The sequence below is a fragment of the Telmatherina bonti genome, assembly GCF_933228915.1.
Source record: "Telmatherina bonti genome assembly, chromosome: 17".
Lineage (NCBI taxonomy): Eukaryota > Metazoa > Chordata > Actinopteri > Atheriniformes > Telmatherinidae > Telmatherina > Telmatherina bonti.
The window spans coordinates 10,579,268-10,600,472 of NC_136615.1; the positions used below are offsets into that span (position 1 = coordinate 10,579,268).

A 21,205-nucleotide genomic window follows, 5' to 3' on the forward strand; every position below is an offset into this window, starting at 1 on the left:
CAGCGACAGGACAGGGCTTCAAGCTACTTATTATCACCAATTTGACACAGCGGACAGTTAAATCCTGACACGAGTGCCCACACATACCCTCTTCACCCTTCTATCCACCGTTGTCCTGCTACGCAGAACAATCCCATAACACCTCAAGTGTAAATAAGAGGAGAGGAGGGATGTAACCTTGACTCCTCTGTCAGTCTGCCTTTATGTTTTTTTTTTTTCCTCTCTCTCTCTCTCTTTGGCTCACAGTCTTCACCCTGGACAGGAAGGAGGGAGGTGACAATAAGCGAGGAAGTTGATTGAGAGGCTCTATTATGCATCAACTTAAAGGAAGCTTCTGTGATGGATGACACAGGCGCCAGTCACCTTCAGAGCCCGGACGCAACGTTCCCAGCATCCTCTCTGGCAAATGACCTGAAAATCCCGCTGACATATTCAAAAGGGGGCTAACAGGAGCCGGGCAGCCTTGTGCTGTGCGCATAAGGAGGCCAATTTGAAAGAAAGAGGTGCGAGCTGCACACATTCATGGGCGTATATTGAAAATCCATTTCTGTTTTTCAGACACCGTCTGCTTCAGATACAAACGACAGGATTTCATTACGCTCAACAAGAGTTGGGAGGACTAAGATGAGGGACATGTGTTTGACTTTAGGCCCTAATTGTTCCCTTCAGTCAGAAGATGACAATTAATTGAGGGACGTCACAAAGACCTTGACTGTGAAGTGAATTAAATAAATGTTACTACAGTCGCCTCAAACTACTTTAATGTGACAAGAAACCTCTCCAGTGCATGCAGACAGAGGTTAGTTCATTTATGCCAATTTGTCAGTAAATTAGATATTCTAAAATGATTAATTTTTAAATTTTCCAGTTAAGAACATTAGCAATAATAGAGGGCTGTTATTCAAAGGAGTTTGTGTCCTTCATCTAGTTTTACAAATGTGAAAAAAAAAAACCCTCCAACGCTCTCGATTAGTATGATGTTAATTTAAATAAAGCTGCATTTAATGGTTATTTATTGATTAAAAGTATCAGCATCTTGATAATTTGATTTGCAGAATACTTAATTCTAATCTCAATTTCTATTTAATAAGGCATTAATTTGCAATTTAAGATGCAGAATTTAAGCAGTATTTTAACTTTGAGTGGCCAAAGTCTGTCATTTATTTTTGTTCATTTTGTACCTATGTAAATGTATATGTACCTCACTGTGTGCATTCTGTTTCTACGTTCGTTTGCTCCATTTCTGTTTCTTTTATTTAGTTTGTTTTAATTCTTCACATGCTGGAATGCTTTTACTGTCTTATGTGAAGCACTTTGACTTGTTCTGTACATGAAATGTGCAAAACAAATAAACTTGATTTTATATTTAAAAAAAAAAAACATCACATTAAACGGTTTGCTAAATAATTCACTCTTATTTCAAGCAAACACAAAATCAAATACAGCTTTTTTAGCTTACAAATGCATATAATTGTGCATCTTTTACAGTCTCTTACAGTAGATTAGATATGGACCTCAATAAAATCCCCCAAGCGGGGGGTATTGAGAACAGAAGGTGCTACACTGTGTCAAAATGGCCATTTTAAAGAAATTGCATGAATTGTCTGTCCTCATTCCTAAGAAATAGTCCTATTGATCCTGAAAGGGTTCATTTTTAGGTAAGCCTGAAATGTCTTCTTTGTGCTGCAGTATGAGAAATCCTCACTGGTTTTACACCAGTAACACATAAACTGAGATTTACACGTTAACCTTTCCCATCATTCCAAGACGTACTCAGACTTGTTTCATTACAGGGGCACATTTTTCAATCAGAGGTCTAAAAAATAGGAACAATATTGGAAGGATCTTCACATTCCTCAAAATAACAACGTCGTGACATATTAGCTTCTCATGTTAGTGTTGCTCTAAATTGTCGCCAACCTTTATTTAAAACCATAAATAAAAACTGTGTGAATGTAAAAACAGTGGGAACACAATATGGAGAAAAGTCTTTATTTTTAATGTTCATATCAGCAATGTGGACTAATAAATCAGAGCGTTCTCATAAGGGTATAAGACACTTAATGTACTTTTAATTTGTAACGGAACAACCAGATAATGTGGTGATGTCGCTTTAACACACTTCTTTCATCTTCAGAAATAAGCGGCGCAGTAACAGCAATTTAATTATGCATACGCAGATATGGCCTCATAATTATGTTTATAAATTTCAGATATACGAGGTTAGGACCTCAATTTAAGAGCTTGCTGGCAGCCATCAAACGGCTAAGTGGTTTGTTGAGACACGTTTACAGTAAGTCTCGCATGTGATCTACATTTTTTTTAAAAAGGCTAACGTAAGTGTCATAAACGGAGGCAACAGATGAAACATTTGAGACAAATATGGATTTTTATCGCCACTAAACTCTCTCCAGCAGCTGCATTTAAACACAAACATTCCCCCAAACTCAGGCCCCTGCACCGACTGAGCATTTCCTTGTGGGTATTTATTCCTATTTAAGAAGCAATCTCTGCAGTTTGAGTGGCAGCAGGAGGTGTGGAGGGCAGGAGCTGCTATATTCGTGGCGCTCGAGGTCTTTCTGCCGATTCATAATTAGACGTGAACCCAGAGCGCCCACTACGGGGAGGTCAGAGGGGTGAGGAGGGAGACGAGAGAGGAGGAGGGGATGAGCTGGCGCTCGCCTGATGGACACCAAATGAACAAATTATGATGGCCCCCTCTGGGCGTGATGGGGTCAAACGCCCTGCGCCCCGCCGCTGACAGTTCAATTTCCCCCCAACGCAGCCCCATTCGCTGACTGCTAATTATGAATGAAAAGTTATCAGCCTGAGCCACCCCGCCGCACACACGGACAGCGGTCGGAAGAGGTTTGGGGTGGTGTGGGGAGGGTGGGGGATTTAAGAGGCATTTGTGAGGGATCCTAATGTCAAAATGTTATTAGAGAGAGCGGCAGCATGCAGAAACTGGGGAGAGAAGGAGGAGACAGAAGAGGAGGTGGGTCAAAGACAGTGACCAGGGTTAATCTAAATGCCTTTGATAACCATGCAGTAATTCTCTAAAAAGGCTCGAGCGCTCAGCTGAGACAGACTCACTGCCTCACTGGGCAGATTGCTGAGAAATAGAAATGACACCGAGGCCAGTTTGTGTGTGAGTGTGTGAGCTGTTGTGTGCTGCAAGGGGAGGGGTGTGTGTGTGAATAAAGGTGAGCTTATTTACCCTTGTCTGTGAATCCTGCAGCCCATCATGTATTTATGCATAGAATTGACTCTAAATCAGATGCTGATGTGCAAAAAGTTCCCTGTTCTAATCTGCATTTCTATTCTCTATTACTCCCTGGCCTTCACCTGAGCAGGAGAGATTGGCTAACAAGACTTGTGCTGCATAAATGCTGGCCTGAGAGCAGCTGTCAATCATACTGACTGACAGGCGGGCAGGGCTGACTCAAAATATAGGCGAACTCACCGCAGAGCCAGGTAAAGCAGCAGTGGTGGGACACCGAGGAGGCCACTCAGAGTGGGCGCACCCTATAACACACTTAGGCAAACAAGCTTTTTGAGATAAAAAGTTAGAAGACTGAGTGAAATCACCAAACAATATGGTTGCTTTCACGTTATGTTTAGCTTTACAGAAAGGTCTGAGATTTCCTTAAACTTGTCTAAATGTTGCATCACATTAACAAGCTATATTCATATCTATACTTAAAGTAAGGTGATATTATGGATCACCCTCAACCTCTTAATCCAGCCAGTTCATTTCCATCCCTACAGACAGGATTTCCTTTTGTTACTTATGTGTTTTTGTTAAGTTACTGCGAAAGCAGCAGGTTTCCTCCCAGTGCTCAGAGTACGACAACATATCCACAGAACTGTTGCAGAGGAAAAGCCTCCAGGATAACTAAATATGAAGGGATGGTGTCACCCTGCATACTGCAGCCCATTCTGCTTGATGTTTCTGATCATTAGGCTTAGTTATCACTTTTGAACGGACCCCAGAAGTCACTTCCAGCTGGCAGGACTGAGCGAAGTCCGACAATCAGCTTCATCTTTTGTTGTTGCTCTAAGTTTTAAAGTCTCAACGTGAGAATGCAGTATTGTGCAGGTCTGACCAGCAAGGCAACCACAAAGCTGTAAATCCAGGACTGAGAAGTTCAGGGTGCTTTTGGTTAAATTACACTTTAAACATGCCCCCAGATGTAAACATGGCCTTTGGTATCAGGCACAACCAGGAGCCGGCTCAAAAGGAAAGCATTCAGAAAGAGATATTCTTTATATTAACTTTTGTATTTTTTAACAATAAAGACATAAAACATTAAAAGTTAAAAAAAAAAAAAAAAAAAAAAAAAAAAAAGGGGGGTAAATTTTTCCTGTTTTACAACTAGAGATCACTGAATTAGAGATTTACTCTTTTATGTGATTTCATGATACTTTTCTTTTTCTAACTTTGCTAATGTGTTTATTTCTAAAGCACAGTAAGTTTGCAAACTTAAAACCATTGGCAGATGTAGATGGGACCTTGACCTTACTGCTGTAGTTGTCGTTGCCCTTTAGTGTCCCTGGGCTGAGAAACTGCACTTTACAATGTTGTTTTTTTTTTTAGCACCAAGCATGACATGGCTGCTGTGTTTTGCTGGACTGTACCAGGTCACACACCAGCACCAAGTTATCCACACTTTGGCCTACACTACATTATCAAAAGGAGCAACAAACAGAAAGAGATGCAAGAGTCAACGTCAGACTGACTTTTACTATCTGGAGAGCGGTCAGAGAAGAGACAGGATGCAAGACAGATGCTACATTAGCTGTCGTTATGGGCGCCAAATTGAGAAAATCTCATTTTTACTGAAAGATGATGTCAGCTTTACTTTAAGATGATAGTAATAAACTTTTGAGAACATAGGAGCATATCCTTGGTGTGAACTGGATAAATAAACCTGACAAGCACCTGTAATCTACCTGAAAATCAAATAAATAAGGTATCTAATGAGCTATTAATTTTTTTAAGCGTATGAGTAATTACATTTAATTACATTAGTCATTAATTAATCAAGTCATTAAAACCTCATTGGCTTTTTTTATTCTAATAAAATTATATTTACAAGCAGTGATAACTATGTAAAGTATTAGTTGAATAAAGGTGTTTTGTTCACACTTTTTTGTACGCTTTTACATTTGTCAGATTTTTCTTTAATCATTTAAGATTTATGTGATTCATCAAATTATAAAGACATTAGACAAAAAAATAAATAAATAGACTGAAGTCGCAACAGTTCTGACTTTGTCACACAAAATAGATACAACATCAGCAGAAAGAACGGTCTGGACATTTCCTCCCCCGGGAAAGACAAGATACAAAAAACACAGCCGCAGAGAGCAGCTCACAAACTGCGGAGAGAAAGGAGCCGTCACACGCGGAAAGGTCAACCATCAGATATACACAACATGGAGACACAAGGGATGCAACGTCTGACAGAGAGAGATGGAAGGTGACAGAGAGGAGGAGAGAGATAAGAGGGGCAGAGGAGGAGAGAAACAGAGTGGGAGGACTTCTAGATGAGACGCAGAAATAGAGTTCAAGGGTGTGGAAGAGCAAAAGACAGTGAGGGTGAGAAAGACAGACTATAAGAGATACAGGAAACAGGGAGAGCTGTTGCTCCATCCTGACTGGCTATAAATATAACAAGGCAGAAAAGGTCAATAGTTGGCGTCTGGAGCAGAAATGTTCCACAAGGGAAAGAGGTTCATTTCGCTGTCTCGTACGACACCGTTGTGTACTGTCAGTGTCAGACAGAGAGGAACAATTGACTCTCTGCACACGTTGATGGAGGAAATGTCGTCCTGTTTGTCTGTAATGCAGAAACACACACATGCATTGTACACTCACCTGCAGGGTGGAGGAGACGTTGGACAGAGAGAGGCCTTCGAGGTCGGACAGCAGGCTGGGAGAGTAGACAGAAAACTTTGGTACATTTGTGGGTGCTGGAGAATCTGAGAAAGAAGAACATGAAAAAAAAATCTGGGCATGCTAAAGAAACACAGGAGGAGTTTTATGCAGTTCTGTCCAGAATATCATGATGTCAAACAGAACAGGAAGACTGTACTGTACAATCTGGCAAAAACAAGATGAGTTTTAAAGTTGTTTAAATGATATTTTATTACTTCAGGGCTGCAACATTTTGCACATGGAGAGAAAAATCTCAATAAATCATGAATATTCTTTCCAAACACCAATCATGCCTTACACGTTGGTGCCAGCCTGCTTTCTGTATTTTTGTTACGTTCAGTGTTTGTTTAATTTGTCTCAGCGTTTCAGGATTTTATGGGAAAAGACCACTAAAACGTGCTAAATTGAAAGGTCTTTTCTAGCAACATCTGGCTGTGAATTTTGCAAGTTTCAAATCATTTCGGAGACCCTCACCAGTTTCCAAACTCAATGTCCCCAATGACTGAAAATTATACAAAAAATTGAATAGTTTCATGCAGTGAAAGCAGAAGACTCCTGACTGATACATGAAAACATGCCATGGCTCCGTGATTCACAATCAGACAGAATAAACTAGCAACCTGCTGAACAACCGAACGCTATAAGTCCCTCTAAAAAATTATCATAATTTATTTCTGTAAGGCATGACAGGTCTAAATGTCAGATGGTAGATATGAGAACATTTTTTAATTAGGTGGATTAGGTGGATTTTTCCGTTACTAGTATGTGAATTAATAACCCCAATAAAATACCTTATTATTAAAGATTCAAGACTTCGATTTTTGTTTATCATTTGCCCAATATGCATGTAAAAAAATAAGATTTTCTCAGCTTATGCAAAGAAATTTTCAGCCAAAGAACAAGATCAAATATAAACGGGTAAGAGAAGAAAACATATCAATATAATTAAATATAAAATGGCCTATTTGATGAAATTAATGTGCCATTTGTAGGATAACTGTGTAGTTTCAGTTTCATGTAAACATTGAAGCATTTTTCCTGCCTTCTGTCCCTTAAATGTCTGATGATTCCTAAAGAGAGCGAGCTAAATTTAGTCATCATATTGGCTCCTCACAAACATGTGTCATTGATCAACCTTTAGGTTCCTCTGATTATTTTGCTTCAAACCAGCTTTACAGTATTAATGCATTACATGTGAGTTCATGATCAGCACAGCCAACATTCAGGGCCTCCACATGCGGTGCTTCACATGTACTCCAGTTATTACCATTTTTAAGAATAACATAAACTCCTGCTGCTCCTGACCCCAACGCGGATGACAAGACCTCGTTTGTCATCCGCGCTTTTCTTCCAGTGCTTATCTACATCACCATGTTAATCAATTGAACACTGGCTGCCTAATAATTACTGTGGCAAAAAGAATTAGAAGCAGCCTTACACTTCACCATTTATGATAAATTAAAGCAGACTGAGTCTTCAGGAGAGGAGTGTTTTCGTTGTGTGTGCGCGCTTTGGAAGGTTTGAGAGAAATGGCCCAGAAATATGTGAGTGGCAGCCATGAAAAGAGCTGCTCAGATTCTCTAAATGCAAATGCAAGGAGTTTCAGAGCCTAAATTATTACGAAATAATCCCCAATATGGGCAGGTTTAAAGAAATAATAGAAAGAAAATAAAGAAATATGAAAGAATTATTAAGACATATTATAAATAATATATGTCTCATGATTTAATATTGGTGAGTATTATAACAGTGTGTTATAGTTTTAATATCATGGACAAAAGGGTTAGAACTAATGTATTTGCCATCTTTATGAACTTTTAAAGCTTTTATTTTGTGTGTTAAGATTTGAAAAACAACTAAATTAAAAAAAATATATATTTGAGCAGAATTTGCACATTAACTTACAGTCGTCAAGATCCAATAAAGAGACTTCCTTCTTGGTCTTCTCTGCCATCTGAGGAAAAAAAAAAAACATAAGTGAAATGAGGAAAAAAAAAAAAAAAGAGCTGAAAGTGTTTGAGCTTCATATTCAGAATCTGAAATGTTTCAATTTCACAAACAGAGTCCCTGAAGATGTGACACATCGCTCCTAAAAGCAGATACTCTGCATTTATATTTAACATGTCTGGGATTCTCAGGGATCAGTCATGCAGGGTGGCGTGTCACAACCGCCACACACCACCTCGTGTGACAGGGTTAGGCTTGTTGGGAGCTGACTGCAGAGAATTACAACACACACCTCAAGCTCGCAACACAAACGTCCCAATAAAAACGCATTTAAACATACGGGCGCCTTTTATCACCCTTTCTCCATCCCCTCCTAACCAACCTGGCTCCGTTCACATCACATAAAGAAGCATAAAATTCCACTCTACATACTCCAGGCTGAGCAGACAGCAGAAAAAGAGGACAGAGGAGCGAGTGAAGAATGGGAATGAAAACAAACCATAGAGATAGAGGCCATATCTTATCAGATTTTCTCTGATTGACGCTTGGAGGTGGTAATAGAGACGGAAACCTTGTTACTAAGGGGCGGTCTGAAAGAGCCGTGTAGAAAGAGACGGAGAAAAAGATGCATAATTCATAGGCCAAATGACAGAGTGTATGAAATGAGAATTTTATAGTGCAGAAAAGCAAAGGGAGCGCGAGAAATACTGTGATGAGCAGAAAAAAGAGGAAAGAAAGAGGGCTTGTGAGGGCTGAAAAGAAGCAAAAGACTTAAAGAAATATATAAAGGCGGAATAAAAGAGCCAAATTATATCCGAAAGTGCAAATTGGGAATAGAAGATTTCACCACGTCTAGTTAGAAGAACACAGTGTTAATACTCAGAGATTACAATATCATCCTCATGATACACTAAACACACCACAAAAGGATGGCATTGGGGACTAAACCGGTTATTTTCTGTAGCTTTATATACACAAATATCAGCCACAACATTAAAAGCACTGGCTGATTAAATTCAGTTCATTTCAGCCTTATTTGTATCGCTCCACTTCACAACAATATCATCTCAGGACACTTTACAGACACACTGACTCGAGCCAATTCATGATAAATAGTCGGGGTGGGAAGATCTAATTGAAAAAAAAAAAAAAAATCGGAATTTGAGATTTTTTCTTCAATTTTAAATTTGGTTTTCTTTTCTTTAAATTTTTTTTTTTTTTTTTTTTTTTTAACCCACTAGAAAATTTTTGTCATTTTATTGTTTTTATTGATCTTTTCACTCGTCTTCTTGGGCATTATAGCAGCAGAATGATGGTCTGGCTACTGTGTTGTTTTTTTTTACTGATTAAAATCAAGAAAAATAACGAGCAAAAAAAAGTTTTGTACATTTTTTTTCCTTTTGTTTTTAATCTACAACAATCAGCAATATCAAAGAATTGTGAGAATCGGCACGGAATCGAATCGGGACAAAAGCATATCATCACAGCCCTAGTAAATAGCCTAGATAAGGAAAACCAACAGATTACATGAATCCTGACTTCAATCCAACTTCCCATCCTGAGCTGCACCAGGCGACAACAATTATGCAAATAATATGGAAAACTTTGTTAAAATTCAGTGTTCTGCTGGAAAACTGTCCCTGTTATTCAGGTGCCTTGTTTTCTCCTCTAAGTCAGGTTCAGATTACAAGAACAAGTCCCAGAAAGATGGCGGCGTTTTGAAGTTTCTAAAACCTACATGGAAAAGCTAAAAACATGCAACTTCTGACGTCTGCAGACACCTCGCAACCTCCAGCCAAAAATCAAACAGGCTATAGACTTAAAAAGCAACTCAGCAAGGACGGAGTTATGAGTCACAAGGGCTCAACAGAGGGGACACAAGAGGAATGAGACAAACATGGAACAAGTCTGACTGGAAGGATGAGAGAAAAGTCCCAAATCATAAGAAAATTTACTCTAAACTCTCCAGGTTTTGCTCGAATCAAAAAATCCACATCAACTAACATCACACAGGAGCCAACAGATCCACGACCACGTACAGCAGGACATCGTCAAAGAACACAAGTCCAAGTCCCTGCAAGAGGCAGCATGAAGGAATCCTAAACAATGTGAGGGAGGGGTTTTAATGTTGCTAAATGTTTTCTAACAGTTCCAAATCAGGACCAATGGTGTTTAACATTTAGGTGTTTAGTTAACCTGCAATAAACACCAATCAGCTGTAACATGACCACCTGCCTCACATTCCTTCACTCCTCCTTTACCCATAAACCTGTAGAGGTATGGAGTCCTCCAGACTCCAGACAGGCCGGCTGCATGATCCCCAAACTGGAAATAAGGAAATATAGCTTCCAGAAACGGCAATAATGTTTAAGAAGTGGTTTGTGTCGAAGCAACATATGAATGGTAAGACCTGTATTACTACACAAAGTGTCACACAAGACCCCACTGGGTTTCCTTCCTCTTCTACTGCATCCAGGTGCAGTGCCGTTCCCAGATATGCCATGCACATGAGCTCAGTCAGCCACATGATGCGACAGAAAACCCGACTGAACTGCTGCACAGCGCTGCCCCCATGCCTGGAGGCCCATTGCAGGTGTTTAAAGCAGTGAGCAGAGGTTGGCATAAACATCCTGACTGGTCTGCGACTCCACATGCAAGAAACTGAAATGTACTTTATGTCTTTCTATTAAAACCAACATGAACCTTTATGCAATCTGAGCTACAGCATTTATTACTGGATAAGGGAAAGGCCAGTCTTCAGTCCACATGTCCATCAATGAGCTTTCACCACCCTATCAAGGGTTTCCCTTGCTTGACCAATGTTTAGTCAAGCCATCCAACTGGAACAATTTGGACAAAATAAAGTCCAGCAAATCAAATCATTTGGCTATTTTTTCCCCAACAGATCAACTTCAAGGACATTTTTCACTTTCTGACTTTCATATCCCACCCTAGATGTCATTTTAACAAAGCCATCAATGTTTTTCACCTCTCCTATCATAATAATATTATGGCTGAAGGTTGTATAAACATAAATATTTACACTTTATACGAGTTTCAAATGTCTCAAGTACAAAATTATGTCTATAAAAATACACAACAAGCTATTTTTGTTGAAAGCAATTGTGCTTCTCCATCAAACCAGTTAGTCCTGCTGTTCTGTGACATCACCTTGGGTCTGGTCTTGGAAACGGTCTTCTTCGGTGGTGGTGGGGGGTCTGAATCAGAATCATCCTCAGAGTCGGAGTCCGATTCGGTGGAGCTCTCCACCGACGAGCTGCTAGCTTGTACAACAGGTCCGTTTCCATTCTCATCCGAGTCGCTGAAACACAAGACAGCTCTCAGACGTGGGAGCACGAGTTTGTTCGGATTTCACAATACGAGCATTAATATGTCACATGACTTTATTAACACTAAACATCTCCAATTTCCAGACCAGCAAAGCAAACTATGATATCTTTTCTTTTTTTTTCCTTTTTCATCCAGGCTGAGAAGCTCCAGCTCGGTCCGATCAAAACGACAAAAATCAATCTGTTTCAGTTTGTGGAGTAAATTTAGTGCTGCATTCACTCAAAAAGATCTTTCCCATCTTTCTCCTCTCTCGTTCACTTGCTCTGTCCCTCTTCAATTTGTTCCGATAATGAGTGTTTACTCCGCCTGCCTAGGATTTTCAGCCATTAAATTAATGAGGGGAATTGCGACGGTAACTGGCTTTTTAACTTGGGCGATGATGAAAAGCCAGTATTAATTTGGCCTACAGATTTCATTTGCTGCGAACAGGAAAAAGTGATATAAATCACTGTGGGCCTGATTAGGCCCTGCCTGAAATGACTGGGCCATAATGAGGGCATTATGCTGTGTTTGTTGTGGAAGCACTGGGGTGAGCTGCTCTAATTACTCAGTGTACGTGTGTGTGCGCATGTTTGTGTGTGTTTGAGCACTGGGGTGAGTTGCTCTAATTATACTCTCTAATGGAGAGAACAGGGTCAGCCGGCGGCCTGTCACACAGCAAAATCAGGTACATTCTGTGTGAGTTTGTGTGTCTGTGGGCAAATGAAGTAGAGTGTATAAGAAACTAAATTTGCCAGTGTGTCAGAGTGTGTGCGTGAACATATTCGGTAATAATGACTCAAATCTCATTCATTGGTAACACCAGGCTGCTAAATGACCAATCAGAAGCCATTATCCATTAGCCATGTAAATGTGGGGTACGTTACAGGAGGAAAATTCCCCTTGATTAGCCCCTTAATGGAAGTCACAGCAGTGAAACTGTAGCAGCTCAGCCAGCTTCAGCGAAGGAGAGTGTGTATTATGTGTGGTGAAAGAAGAAAAGGAGGGATGGAAACGCAGTACAGTAACTCTGTATTGCTAAAATGTTCGAATGACAGGATTTTTCCTTCCTTTACTCCTGTACAAGTCTTCAGTCAAGTCGGATTTCTTTTGTTTTGCTTCCAAGCAGCCTGAGTAATAATGCTCCAGATTTTCAGAGAGCTTTTCAAAGTTTTATTTATTTATGTTTTTCAACTTACTTTTTATTGAATTTTGCAATGCTCAAGAAATACAAATATGAAACATCCACATGTCTGCAGTTAAATGTTTGCGAAGTGAGGCAGACTTGAAAATTAGTTCTCTGACTTTCTCAATCCACATGGAATAAGTGGGTGGCTCCAGTTTCAACCACTCAATGGTTATACATTTGAGCGCACCAGTCTATAATATCCTCAAAGCGTATTTTTTTGTCCTTCCGTTGAAGCCATCGGAGATTAGGTCCAAGATTATCAAGCGGAGTTCCTTCAAAGTTTTATTTTTGACTTTATTTTTTAAACATGTATTTTCAATCCAGTCCTTGTATGACCATTATCAGTGAGATGTTTTTACACCAATTTACAAATAATTCAAGCATGAAAAAAGAGATGAACCAGCGTATAAATATAAAAGGCAACGTAGAAAAGAAACCATTTTAAATCAGATATTTAGTTAAGTTCTTACACCGTTTGTCCTAATTTCTTTAGTTTTCTACATATAAGAAAAAAACAAAGCAAAAATAAAATAGTTTCAGAAAATTAAATGTTGTTTTAGCTCTTTTCATTAAAAAGAAGAAGATGAATTAACTGCAGTTCCCAGTTTGTTCGATTTAAGTCTTTCCCTGGTGTGAATAGTAGGGGTGGGAAAATCAAATTGAAAAATCAAAAATCTGTTTTGTTTTGCTTTACAATTTTAAAATGAATTTTTTGTTGTTTTTTTTTTTTCAAACAAATAAAATCCATTATAAAATTTTTGTCATTTTTATTGTTTTTATTCATCTTTTTATTTGTCTTCTTGGGCATTACAGCAGCAGAATGATGATCTGGCTACTGTGTTGTTTTTTCCTCATTGAAATTAAGAAAGTAGACGAGCAAAAAAATAAGTTTTATACATTTATTTTGTTATTAATCTACAAAAATCAGCAACATTGAAGAATTGTGAGAATCGTAATTTAAATCGAATCGGGACAAAAGCGTATCGTCACAGACCTCGTAAGTAGCTTGTAGTGATGACAGGAGAAATGCAGAGAGAGGAGAAGAGAACAAACCAGGAAACGGATCACACAAGCAGCAGATACTTAAAGTGTTTATAGATGCAACAGCGACAATCACAACCGTCTCACTACGACTCTGGTGCTTCTCACAAACACACACCTGCCTGATAAACTAAGCGAGAAAGACAACAGAAGATTCTGGTAACATCTGGTCCGGCCATGTTCTTTTAGGCAGCGACATGCAGGTGGGATTTCACTTTACCTGTCAGCAGCACTTGGCTTGCTTTTCCTCTGTGGAGCCTTCTTGGTCTTTTTCTTCTTTTTGAGATCTGATTCAGACTCGCTGGAGCTCTTTTCAGACCCACTGGAGCTCTTGCCAGAATCACTGGAGGTCTTTTCAGACTCGTCACTGCTTTCCTCCTCACTCTCGCTGCCCGACTCTGGACACACACAGCAAAGACAAACTCGAAGAATTCAAGATTTATTCTTTACTGCATTGATGAAATCCAATCATTTACACTGTTTATGCATAGAATTAAATATTTACGTAAATTATGCTACTGACACGGAAACTTTCTCTCCTGATAAGATGTCTTTAACTTCTTGCTCATGCAAATCACACTTATTCAACCATGGCTGTCAAGTTCCTCCAAATTAAAACAGCACTGACTGCAAACTGTTCATTGGAAACGATCCACAACAGCAAACAATTACACTTTTTAAAGAATTGTACAAAAGAAAAGAACAATTGGAAGGCAGCAAAACCAAGTTGATTTCCAAGAAACAGGCAAAGCAATGATAAAATAAAAATAAAGCAAACATCAGACTGTTTACACACACATTAGTTGTTTATCTGTACTATGGAGGACCAAAGATCCCTAAGTAAATAAATACAGTCACATTTATTCATATATTTGTTCATTTCTACAACTGCATGTATATATTTGCTGTGTGGTGATAAGTTGAGAGTTTCTCATGGAAATTTAAAGCAGGTTGGACACCAGGAAGTCGACTTCTCACAAATTACCAATAAATGAATTGATAAATATATTATAATAATAATAATAATAATAATAATAATAATAATAATAATGATAATAATGATAAGGATAATAATAATTATTATTATTGCAGGAATACATACGTGAACAATTATGTCTGTACTAGATTCATATTTTTGACCCCACACACTGAATTATTTGCAAAAGAAGCTGCAAACCAGTGTTTATAGAGATGGTAAGAGTAATTTATGTATATACAAAAAAGTTAAGATATTTAATTGTATATTTATAATATTAAGTTTGTTTCTGGTAAGAATCAAGTGTTTAAATTGAATAAAAAATTCCCCATCACCGACCAAATGGGGGGGAATATAGTAAAAGTGACTGTAATGGAGACATTTGGATCACTAGCTGATCGATTATTCCTGTTCTCCACAAGAAAAGAGACCAATCATACCGAGCAGCGTGCAAAGCCGAGAGGTGGGAGACAAAGTGGAGTAACTGAGTCAGTTTGACTAAAACACAAACCTTCACTGCTGCTGCTGCTGCTGCTACTGCTGCTGCTGCTGCTGCTGCTGCCTTCACTGCCGCTACTTTCAGATCCTTCCTCTTCCTTCTCATCTTCATCATCAGAGTAGAACTTGTCATCAGATTTTGCTTGCTTGCTCTTCCCAACTATTGGTGCCCACTCTTTCACCTGTACAGATTTAACATGTTAGCGAGTGAGAGGAGAGCGTGATGACAGAGACACAGACTATGTGGACGGACTCGTCTCCAGGTGTCTCTGACAGAAAGATATCTGCACAACATGAAGCTGCCTTCAGTTTTCATGATGTAAAGACAAAAGAGGTGATGCTCGGTGACTAGATTCCTTTACGCTCTCTGTGGGAAATTATGGACAAGTGATGAAATCATTAGTCCATTTGACACTGCATGCTCAACAGATACGTCTTGGGTGCATATAATCGTTCTGATTTTAAGGAACAGACGATGAATAGAGGTTGAAGATGATGCATCTCTGAACTGGCAGTGGAGGAAGTCACAATAAAAAATTGTGTCTGTGTGTATTAAGAGATTCAGCAGGATTAAACGAACTGTTCTAACAACAGTGTTGTCACTAAACTGACTGCTTGATGCTAGTCGCTTGATGCAAGGAGTGTTTCCATCTTGTAAGTATGAACTACTAAAGATGAATGGTGGCTTCAGGGAGACATCTTTTTTGATCCGATGAAAAAGCTTAATTTTATTCCACACATCAGAAATGTCACAAACAATCAATGAACCTAATGCATATTTCTGTTAAGAAACTACAGAGATTCATGTCATCACACATCTAGTGCAGTAACAGTCTTTCTTACCGCTTCAATGACCTCCACGTTTCTCACAGACTGGTCAGGAGCGACAGCTGGCCAGTCTGAGAGCTCCTGGTATCCTGCAGCTTTGATGTTGAGACTGTGTGAGAGGGTTCCCAGCTGGAAACGATCTCGATCTGAAAGGAGAGACGAGGAGGGGGCAATCATCAGGAAGATATTCATTCACATCTATACATCATGCATGATACGCATCCAACCTCTCCTTTTCTAAAAACAATTAGATTCTGTGTATTTGCAGGACGGTCTAAAAACGGTGCCTCGATGATTTATGTAGAAGATAGAAAAAAAAAAGTCTTTATTATTAAGAATGACAGAGGTGGTTAAGGCTCTCCATAAACATGCAGTAGGTGGAAACAGCCTGTGAATGATAATGTTGCAGGAGGCAATTTTGTCTCTTATGTCAAGGAGTAAGAGAGAAAATGAGTGTCTCGGTGTCTGAAAAAGGTTAACATTAGCTCAATAATTTACCCATCTCATTAGTCCAAGGTAACGGGGTCTGACCCAACTGCCCTTCAGAGAGACAGACACACCGTAATAGTAACATCACAGCCTCAATCCAGTGGTAATACAGCAACTATCTGAAATAAAACTCTCCCTAATATGCATTAAGCAATTCTGTTTTGACCTACAGAACAGACATGAGGAGGAAACTGGATTTAATCTCAAATATTAAAGCTGTATACAAGGCTTAATATGCTCCAGAATAAGTATTATATGTTGGTTTTACTACTGTATGGGTACCTTTGAAGGCAGACTCAAGCACTGGAGCTGGTTTAGCAGCCAGTAAGATGCGTCGAGCATACTTGTTGAGGGCACCGCTCTTTTCATTGGGAACAATGAGCTGTCTGATGAACCGTGTTCGGTCTCTGATGTCGTAGTTCTGGTCGTATTTGCCGAGGTTCAGGATGTACTGGGTCAGCAGCTTGGTCTGGGTGAACAGAAGTGTTGGGACAGAGAGATTGGAGGAGTTTGGTGTCATATGTAAGATAATGGATCAACTGCAATTTTTTACATTTTTTAAGTTTCCTCTTGAAGGATATATCAATGATTCAGTCATGTCTTTATTTAAATTTTTCTCATCTTTTCTTTTTTTTTTTTTTTTAAAGACATGTTTTACAGCATTTGTACAACATTAAAATGCTGAATTGGAAATCCATGAAGCTGCAGCCAAACGGAAATCACAAACGTTAAGGTTCAGTGCATGAATATGAGCACATGAGATGGATTATCTGGAAGGCAAAGCTCAACAAAAACATAAAGCACTGGTCCGCCGCATCTGCTAAGTGCAGAGAAGCTAAAAGTATTACAAGTTAGTGACAGGTTGTTATGAAAATACAAGTTGGCATGTTATCTAAAATGTAAACAAAAACAAATATTTTAAAATTTCATGGGAAATATTAGCTCATTTTGGATTTGTTTGCAGCAACAAAACAGGGTCCACAAAAGGGTGGAAAGAAACTGGGATAAATAAAAAACAATTGGGGGAAAATTCGACAACTAATTGACTGAGCTGCCTGCAGCATGACTGGGTAAAAAGGGCATTTCCAAGAGGCAGAGCCTCTCACATGTAAAGATTAGTTGATAGCCACCAATCTGAGACAAACTGCATCTAAAAATTTGGAAACAGATTGAGAAAAATGTTTCTCAATAAAAATTTGCAAAGACTTTGAAGATCCCACCATCTACGGTTTATAATAACAAAAGAGTCAGAGAATCAGGAGAAATCTCTGTATGCTGGGGATAAGGATCAAGTGCAAAACTGGATGGGCTGTTGGGTGTCACTGCATTAAAAACAAACATGATTCTTTACTGGAAATGACTGCATGGACACGGGAACACTTCCAGAAATCACAGTTAGTTCATTTTAGTTCACCCTGTAAACCCCATATGCAGATGAAAACACTGTAATGCAAAGACAGCAAATATGAACACAATCCAGAAACACAAACATCACCTCTAGAGCAAAGCAAATTCAAAATGGTCTGGGGCAAAGTAGAAAACTATTCTGTGGTCAGATGGATAAAAATATGACATTCTGATGTAAAACTGTGAACGTTGTGTCCTGCAGACTAAAGAGGAGCTTCCAGATTGTTATCAGTGGACAGTTCAAAAGGGTCGCATTAGTACCTGCGCCATAGGCAGCTTCCGCCTCTAAAGGCTCCATCAATGCTGAAAAGTACATCTGCTCCCATCCAGACAACATCTCTTTCTGGGAATACCTTGCAGATTTCAGCAAGACAATGCTGAACTGCATCCATCACAACAGCATGGCTTCACAGGAGAAGAGTCCTGCTGCTGAACTGGCCTGCCTGCAGTCCAGACTTTTCCATTTGGAGCATCAATAACACTAAAAATCCAGCAACCAACGTTCAGCACTGTAGCAGCAAAGCTCCTGCATCAGAGGCAACTTTACTCCCTTAAAACCCCAGCGACTATTCTCCTCACTTCCCAGATGTTTCCAAAGCGTTGTTGAAAGAGGAGGAAATGCTACACATCACCAATCCCAGCTTTTTTTTTAGATGTGTTGCTGCCATCACATTCAAAATGAGCAAATATTTATAAGCTTTCTAAATTGTTTAAGTAGTATTTACATTTCACCCACTGTCCCAAGTTTTTGGGAGTTTTTTGGGTTGCGTTTGTAATATATTCCCATAATTACACAGTAACTAACATTATACCATTCCACTGTTCCCACATGCCCTTCACCAGCTTTTCTTTCTTTGCTCCAAAAGCACTGCGTCCAAGTTTACACTGAATATCATCAAACTTTAAAAAAAAAAAAAAAAGTTTCTCTCTCCCAAGATATTTATAAAAGCCCTTACAGCAACATAAATTATTCAGACAGGCATAAAAACAAAAAACAGCAGCAGCCATGAAGACAGCATTATCTCCTAAATCTTACACAGTCTGCTCCCATCTCCTCTTTTTCTGTCCAACACATTATGAGTAGTAAAAGGTGCAATAATGTGCTCATTTGAGAGGGCAGTGTCTGGGCTCATAAACCCAGCTCAGAGGCCAATATCAGCCATCTAACGGAATGGGTCTGGAGACACTAAGCTGCACTGCAAGATGCACCATTACATTAAAGATGTCTCATTCACAGCTCTGGCTGTTTAGCTTAGAGTAGCAGAGGCTTGTGTTACTTCAAGACCGAGCCGTTTGAAAAAAAAGATGACGTTATCATCGCGGTAATAACGCTGTAGAGGACCTGCTCCACATTACAGGCAATGCACACCTGTTTAGAGTTGGTCAGGTAGAGTTTGGCTGCAAGGTTGACTGTCTGCAGCTTGACAATGTCTTCCTCTGTGGTGAAAGTCTTCGCCATCTTACGGAGCACGTCGGGAGCAATCTTCGGCACCCTCTCGCAGTACTCTCCCATCAGCCACAGGATGCTGGCTCGCGCCATCGGCACCTGCACGGTTGGTTAAAAGCACAAAGAAAAAAAGCATGTATCCTATTTTGTGATGCTGAAGATGAGAACAAATAGTTCAGTGGTAGAGCTGCGCTTTTAAAGACATATACAGTGATGTTGTCGAACAGCTTGGCCATGTGCTTGATGATATCGCTGTGCTGGGTGGGCTGAGTCTGAAGCAGCTTCTTGATGACCACCACACTCTCAGCCACAACCGTCTCTGCAGATACAACATTAGTTAACAATGTAAATCTAACAGCAGAGGCTGCAGCTTAATCAATCTGCTCTAATCCACAGTGTTTTACCATCTCTGTTGGAAAGCAGCAACACCAGACCATTGAGGCAGGTGTCCGTCACCTCTGAGATGTTAGTGGCACACCTGCCGATGGCCTGAATGGTAGCAGCTGCAAACGCCTTGTCCTGACTCTTCACATAAGTCTGAAATCAGATCACACCAAGGACAGTAAAGAAAGAAACATGTTCAATAAGATGCATTAGATTTAGAACATCAATCATAAAACAGAAAAACTAACCTGAAATTCTCTCAATATGGTGGAGATGTTGGCTTCGTTGGCCAGATTAGTCAGGATCTCCAACTGCAAACATCCAGGTTTAGTAATGGTGAAGAAGATTTAGGGGAAATGATGTTCAGAAATATAATTTCCCATTAGCTCACTTAAATATGTGGCAATATGGCGAGACTGAAGCCAGTGTGAGCCAGGATATCGAGTGTGAGTCACTCGATATCCAGATTGCAAAAAGATGTGGAAGTGTATATTTGGAAAGCCAGTCATGTGAGCTTAATGGCTGTCAAACAGGTTTTGACGTCCTTTCAAATCTGCATGTTCACTGCCAAAGATGCCAAAAGACACCAAAAAACCATCTTCTGCTGTTTCTGCATATGGAAAGTTGATTTGGCCGAATGTGTGCGTCAAAACCTCCTCAAAATGGTTCAAGCTTTTGAAACAAGAGTTTAAGTTCAAACAGCTGACACATTGCTGATTTTTTTATGTGGCTCGTGATGTAGTCTGTAAACATGGTCATCATGTAAGTTTTTTTTTTTTTTTTTTTTTTTTTTTTATACATAGTCTTGTGTTTAAATGAACTAAAAATCGCAAAACTCAGGAATCGCAATTTAGCTTGAATCGGCACCCAAAAACTGGGTTAAAATCTAAGCGAGAGAAAAACATCGTCCCAGCACTACTAAAAAAGTATTCCTATAAAGGAAAGACATGTGATGGACTTAAACACAATAAAAAAAGCATCAGAATGAATCATTCAGGCTGAAATTCAGGCTAAAAATTGGTAATATCGATACCAAGCAAAGAAGAAGGAAAGGAAAGATGTGCATATCTGAGATGGACCTGATTAATCCTTATCCAAGCAAACTGCATAAAGCACAAAACAGTTACCTTTAGAGTTTTTATGTGTGTTGGATCTGTGGATCTCACATAAAAGCTCTTCATGTACGGCTCAAACATCCCCTGTTTGGAGACAATTCATGTTAAAAAAAACAAAAAAACAAGCTGCAACACAAACACTTTGAGCTTTATGTTTAGTTTTTTTCCTGTCCAGAAGCAGTCGTACCTTCCTCTGAATAGACATAGTAGCGATGTTCTGCAGTACAATATACTGCACCTCTCTGCAAAGAAAGGAGGGGGAGCAACCATCAGGCATGGACAGAAACACCGTGCAGTGAAAACATATTCATCACAGTGAAATGCAGAGGAAGAAATCCAGAAATAGGACAAATATTTTTACCTGTGGCTTCTCAGCAGTCGAACCAGTGACTTGGTGACGATGCTGACTTCATGTTTAGGAGCCAGATGCCAGTAGAGCTGAGCTACAGACATCACAACCTAAAAACAAACCAAACACAGAGGCGTCAGATTAACTAACATGTCTCATTTTTTCAGTATCCATCCCTTTTCAAAGCTTTTAAACCAAAATCTATTTAATATCAAATTATTCTCCCACAAACAGCACATGACTCATCTACCTGAGCAGAAATAA

General features: G+C 39.4%; 1 protein-coding gene across 1 annotated transcript in view; it reads right to left on the reverse strand.

Annotated features, from left to right (window-relative positions):
• ap3b1a (adaptor related protein complex 3 subunit beta 1a) overlaps positions 1–21,205 on the reverse strand; it is a 75,962-nt gene that overhangs the window by 23,016 nt on the left and 31,741 nt on the right. The window contains exons 9-22 of the mRNA XM_079257047.1: positions 20,954–21,051; positions 20,780–20,834; positions 20,605–20,676; positions 19,726–19,788; positions 19,498–19,630; positions 19,303–19,412; positions 19,016–19,192; positions 16,522–16,708; positions 15,766–15,896; positions 14,936–15,104; positions 13,669–13,846; positions 11,060–11,210; positions 7,847–7,895; positions 5,882–5,985 (exon numbers count right to left, since the gene is read on the reverse strand). Coding sequence (XP_079113173.1) covers positions 5,882–5,985; positions 7,847–7,895; positions 11,060–11,210; positions 13,669–13,846; positions 14,936–15,104; positions 15,766–15,896; positions 16,522–16,708; positions 19,016–19,192; positions 19,303–19,412; positions 19,498–19,630; positions 19,726–19,788; positions 20,605–20,676; positions 20,780–20,834; positions 20,954–21,051 — 1,677 coding nt within the window. The remainder of the gene's footprint in view (positions 1–5,881; positions 5,986–7,846; positions 7,896–11,059; positions 11,211–13,668; positions 13,847–14,935; positions 15,105–15,765; positions 15,897–16,521; positions 16,709–19,015; positions 19,193–19,302; positions 19,413–19,497; positions 19,631–19,725; positions 19,789–20,604; positions 20,677–20,779; positions 20,835–20,953; positions 21,052–21,205) is intronic.